The sequence below is a fragment of the Genypterus blacodes genome, unplaced genomic scaffold, assembly GCF_046128005.1.
Source record: "Genypterus blacodes isolate CSIRO-AG114 ecotype Tasmania unplaced genomic scaffold, CSIRO-AGI_Gbla_v1 ptg000348l_1, whole genome shotgun sequence".
In the NCBI taxonomy this organism is placed as follows: domain Eukaryota; kingdom Metazoa; phylum Chordata; class Actinopteri; order Ophidiiformes; family Ophidiidae; genus Genypterus; species Genypterus blacodes.
Genome location: NW_027467132.1, coordinates 1,884,169 through 1,890,077, shown reverse-complemented (window position 1 = coordinate 1,890,077; position 5,909 = coordinate 1,884,169). Strand labels below are relative to the sequence as shown.

The window sequence follows — 5,909 nt, the reverse complement described above, 5'->3', positions numbered from 1 at the left end:
CCTCGGTAAAATACCTCCACATAAAAATCTATCATAAACTCCGGTCCTAACTGCCCGTTGAGCGCGTCGGGGCACGACTGTCCCAGGCCATCAGCAGCTAATAATACCCAACCGTGCTGCCCTGCCCTGTGTGTGTGTGAGTGTGAGTGTGTGTGTGTGTGTGTGAAACCGCTCCTGACGACGCTCCCAGCACCGCACCGCTGCTCATACTTTCGCCTGTGAACTGCAACAAATTGTGTTGTTGGAGGGAGGAAACACAACGTTCCCTGATAATTACAGTGTGTGTGTCCGATGGCCGGGCCAGGACAGCGTGTTTAAAGAGCCGGATCGTTATTTCAGAGGGGAGGATGGAGCAGAGGAGCGGGGGAGAGGGAGAACGGCTCGGAACGGTATGCTGGGTGTGTGTGTGTGTGTGTGTGAGTGAGTGACTGTGTGTGTGGGGGGCGATTCCTCAACACGGACATTCTGAACACGATGTGAACTTTAGTTTTGATGGAGGTGAGGCAACCTGCAGGTCAGCTGAGAGCAGAGACACAAGGCCGCAGCAGCACAGGCCTGCATGGTGGCGCTCTCACCACCAGGGGGAGCTGCACATTAATGTCACTTCCACGTGGTTGTCAGTCAGAGTTGATGTTGTTGCACATAGTGGAAGTTAACCTTTGAACGTTTTATTTGAATACAGCAAATTCGTGTTTTCGGAGTTCTGCAACACATAAGTTCTCAATTTTCTTCACAAATTACTTTAACGTTCACATTTTGTTCCATCCAGCAGCAGCAGGTGTGTGAAACTCCCTGAACTTCCTCCTCCCTCGCTCCACAGACCATTCAGCTGTGTTCATACAGCCTGGTGAAAGCTCATTCCTTATTATTATAAATACTGTATTCTCCCAAAGCGGCTGCTGCTGGAGATGAAGCTTTTGTTGGATCTCACTTTTTCATGTCCCGGTGTTTCAGGTGACAGCGGCAATGCAAGATTTATCCTCCTGATTTACTCGACCAAAGGATGCGTGACTACGGCGCCGCGCTGAAAGGACGCTTGTAGGTTTTACGTCTCCGGCCCGAGTGTGAAGGAATAAAGCGGCAACAAAGCCCGGGACTACAAAGGATCCTGTCACCATTGACCAGCAAATCAAAGGCATTTCTACGCTGGATTACAGTGTATCATCTTCTGCCAGCGCATTGGGTTAATTGGGACCAAACCAGATACATTTGTTGCGAAAATGCCTCGATTAGTGCCTCCTAAGATGTGAGATCATGTGAACAGACCACCTGTGGGGCTTTCATTGCTATTTCAGTATCATTCATGTCAAGGCCCCTGCACTCCCTGACACAGCGTGAGGAGAGAGAGACAGAGAGAGAGACAGAGAGAGAGAGAGAGAGAGAGATGTTTCAATTCAAGTCCCGACGCAGACCCCAAGACACAGGGGCTCTGGCAGGTTTCAGCCCGTGACAGAACCAAAGCGAGGGTCCGAAAATGCTCTCTTTCAATTGTGGAGCAGCATCCATCAAAGCGTCCAAATGGGGACATTTAGGGGAACCTTGGCACATCAGACAGACACTCCTAATACACACCACCTTTATTCTCCGCTGTTTAAAAAGAAAGATCAAAGTTTCGGCAGATGAAAAGACTCTGTTCCCTGCATTTATACCCCATTCACCCAGTCCCTCTTTTACTAAATTAAGAAAGCGGCCTTCGGCAGGCATGTGAAGAGGACTTTAACAATTATGGAGATGCTCCAACTCAACCCCTGCCTCTAATTACTGGTCTCCGGTGGTTAAAAGGGCTTCCTTTTAGCCGGGGACTCTGAAAAGCTGCTATTGCTGCTGCTGCCGTCCTCAACACGGTGACCACAGGGAGACCACAAACTATGCCTGCCTGGGCTGGGAACTGAAGGGGGACCAGATGAGACCAGATGAGACCAGATGAGACTTCCCCCCGGGGGGAAAAAAGAGTGGAAAGTTACACAGAACTTATTTGAGATTTATCAAAATGTTTTATTGTCAAAATAAAAGTTGTATTTGCTTTCTCGCCCCAAAAAGACATCTACACTTTATACAAATTTACAATAGCTTATAAACTTTTCTTTTTATAAACAAATTTACACGTTTTTGTACAGAACCGTTATATAAATACATTTTTTGAAATTACAAAAACAAAAGAAGGACCCGTAAAATATTTGGGCACTATTAAGGCTTAATTTAAACCATCTTTGATTGAATTACACAAAGTTATCTGGCACTATGTCGATACAATGGTAATAAAACCCAAATGCTCTTTGTATGAAGCTCGTAAGGAACCAAAGTGTGTGTGTGTGAGTGTGTGTGTGTGTGTGTGTGTGTCTGCCTACAGTAATGCCCAGTTTGACTACAAGCCACAGACTTCTAATACATATGAACAGAGAGGAATTAGACTGTGTTAATGGCAGGTACATTGTCTCAACCAGAGGTGTGTGTGTGTGTGTGTGTGTGTGTTAGGGGGGGGGGGGGCACCTCAGCAGCAGTTCATTACTATGTAAATTGCTTTAAGACTGTGGGGGTGATGGGTTTATCTCCCAAACAATTAGCAGTTCCTCCTAAGCGGCTCCCGGCCCGGTTCGGGTTCAGACCTGGGACAAAGGCATCTGTTTGGGGCAGGACACGGAGCTGGCCGTGCCGGACCTCCACGTCAGCCCGGTGCTCACGTCGCTGTACATGGAGCCGCTGGTGCCTTTGCTCCCCCAGCAGCACCGGGTGCAGAAAGTTCTCCACGAGTCCAAAGTCTTCCCCGACCAGATCCACACCCCGGACGTGATGCCCACCAGAAGGCACATGAAGTACTTTAACATGAACACTGCGTAGTCCGGACTCCGGCGGTCCCGTTCCAGCAGGCAGTTGGAACAGTTGTGTGTGATTTCCCAACTCTGTCTGTTGTGTTGTTCGTAAAAGTAACAGGCGACTATGATGGTGGCCGGGACCGTGTAGAGGACCGTGAAGATCCCGATCCGGATCATCAGCTTCTCCAGCTTGTCTGTTTTGGTGCCACCTTGCTTGATGACGCTGCGGATCCGGAACAGGGACACAAATCCGGCCAGGAGGAACATAGTCCCGATGAATAAATAGATGACAAGCGGGGCCAGAACAAAACCCCGTAGATTGTCCAGGTTCTGGTTGCCCACGTAGCAGATCCCGGCCACGGAGTCCCCGTCCACCGAGCTCAGAGCCAGAACCGCGATGGACTTCATGCTGGGGATGAGCCAGGCGGCCAGGTGGAAGTACTGGGAGTAACTGGCGATGGCCTCGTTGCCCCACTTCATCCCGGCGGCCAGGAACCAGGTCAGGGACAGGATGACCCACCAGATGGAGCTGGCCATGCCGAAGAAGTAGATGAGGAGGAAGACCACGGTGCAGAGCGCGGGTCCGGTGGTCTCGTAGTGGATGTGCTCCAGGTCGTACTCGCGGTTGCACGCCACCTTCTCATGTCCGGCGATCAGGCGGACGATGTAACCGATGGAGACGAACATGTAGCAGGCCGAGAGGAAGATGATGGGCCGCTCCGGGTACTTGAACCGCTCCATGTCTATGAGGAAGGTGGCCACAGTGGCAAACGTGGACACGAAACACAACACGGACCAGAGCCCGATCCAGAAGGCGGTGAAAGCCCGCTCGTCGTGCGTAAAGTAGGGGTTGTGGCACGGCATGGCGCAGTTGGTGATCTGACCCGTCTTGACGCGGTTGTAGAGCGGGTGTCGGTCCGTGTTCACCGGCACCATGGGTTCCACACACTTACATCCCGGCTCGCACGGAGCGGACGGCGGCTTGTGTTTACCAGGCGCGCCGGGTTTGTTGTTGTGTCCCGGTTTGTTTTTGTGGGGGTTGTAGGTCTTACCCGGGTGGTTCGTGGGTTTGGAGAGCACCGGCGACACCGTGGTCGAGTCCGTCCGGTTATAGTCCATACACAACGTGTCCGGGTTCCCTTGGACCGGCAGCAGGTCGCACTTCATCCTGTCTGGCCAGGGGAAGCCGTACTGCCGCATGAGAGGCGCACAGCCGGCCCGGGCTCTCTCACACACGCTCCGGCACGGCGGCAGGGGCTTCTTGTAGTCCTCCAGGCAGATCGGTGTGTACATGCTGCACAGGAAGAACTTCAGGTCCGGGGAGCACTGGATCTCAACCAAAGGCCAAAACTGGTGTACCTCCAGTCCCGCCTCGTCCTGTGTGTCGTGGTTGAACTGGTTAGGCATGTAGGTGTAGTTGTAGCCGATCCCCTTGCACAGGGGCACGGCTATCTCCTGGCAGGTGATCTCCTTGGCTGTGGTGCCGCTGGACCGGGGCAGCAGGGCGAGAGAGAGGAGCAGGTAGACCCCGGGCAGGTCGTACCCCATTGCCTCCGACGCGTCGTGTCCTCCACCCCCCCTCCCTCTTCGGCTCTGGTACACAAACAGCAACGCGTAAAATCCGCCTGTGTTCCGAGGTCCAGTCCGGTTAGATTTTACGCAGCGAGCCCATCTCGCTCCTCTCGGTATGTGGCGCGGAGTTGCCGGCGCTGTGCGAGCCGTGTTTACTTTCCGCTGAGGTGGAGGAGGAGGGAGACGGAGAGAGAAGGCAGCCTGTCAGGGGCGGCGAGCGGCAGGCAAGATGGCTGAGAGGAGAATCCACCTTCTCACGGAGCCCGATCCCGATCCTGTATCCTCCCGTCTGACAAACAACCGAGCGCTGCTCCCGCGACATAAACACACGCGTGGGGCCTCTTTCCCTTTCTTCCAAACTGAGCCGCTACATTCAGTCTGCCCGGCCCCCTCTTAGTCCTGGTTCCCATACAAATCATCAGGCTGGCGTCTCCGCGGTGCTGATATATACCGGAGCCCCTCCTCGGCTCCTCCAATCACAGAGCAGCAGGGGCAGCGCTTCCCATGAGTCAATCACGTTTGCGCCTAAACATGTTTTTCCTCCACACACAGCACCGGTGATCGCGCTGCTCCCGAGCCCGGCGATCAGGCTCCTCTGCCGGCGTCTGAGGCGCCCGGGAGCCGCAGTCAGATGGACGGAACACAGAAATACAGAAATATGAGCTTTTATTCATATTTCAATCACAGTGACGTCATTAATTGAATCTTGGTGTAGGATCATACGTTGCAGAAACGAGTTTTAGGGTTAGAATAGAATAATTCTAACCTGTAACATCTTTGTTATGATGTCACTTAACTTAAACATTTGAGAGGATCCGTCCAGTCCACATGATTGTTTCTGCGTGGGGACATTTGGGTAAATTGTCTCATTTGCGCCTGATAAGACGGCCCGGGGAGTCTGTCTGTCCCCGCCAAAGGAGCTTTTATTTTTCAAATGAGGTGCTAATGTTTCGTTTAACGCTCGCACAGCGCGCCGCGGGAGGCGTGATGGGCAGAGACCCAGCAGCAGCAGAGAGGGACGAGTCAAACAAGTGGCAGAGGACAGAGGGGTGTGTGTGCGTGTGTGTGTGGATGTGTGTGTGTGCCCAGGCAGGCTGGGTCTATCACCAGAGCCAAAACACAGAACAGGGAGTGTGTGCTATTAAAATGCCTGTCTGATGTCAAATAACATTACAAAAACCATCTATTCCCATTATAGTCACCCTGTTTTGTCTCTATTACAGTTTTAGGGGCTTGGATGGTAGAACATCTATATGAACATTTGTCTTTTAACACATAACAAAGCTTGTAGTTCTATATTGTGACTATCTTAATACAGCAGAAGTGAACTATACCTTGTTTAGAGCTTCCTGTTGCAGGGTGGAGTCCAGTCTCAGAGTCATGATTCATGTTCTGGGTTATGAAATGTGACAGGAAGGAGAATCCACTGTGATTCACTTTAATTAAGATTGAATGTAACACTCCCATCAGATAAATCAAGGTGTGTGTGTGTGTGTGTCACATGTTGTTTTTGTGTCCAATACA

General features: G+C 51.9%; 1 protein-coding gene across 1 annotated transcript; it reads right to left on the bottom strand.

Annotated features, from left to right (window-relative positions):
* Positions 1-2,463: 2,463 nt before the first annotated feature.
* Positions 2,464-4,818, bottom strand: fzd8a (frizzled class receptor 8a). The gene has a single exon (XM_076138123.1). It carries the CDS (start codon positions 4,359-4,361, stop codon positions 2,601-2,603), a length of 1,761 nt encoding a protein of 586 aa, XP_075994238.1. The 5' UTR covers positions 4,362-4,818; the 3' UTR covers positions 2,464-2,600.
* Between the last annotated feature and the right edge of the window lie 1,091 nt (positions 4,819-5,909).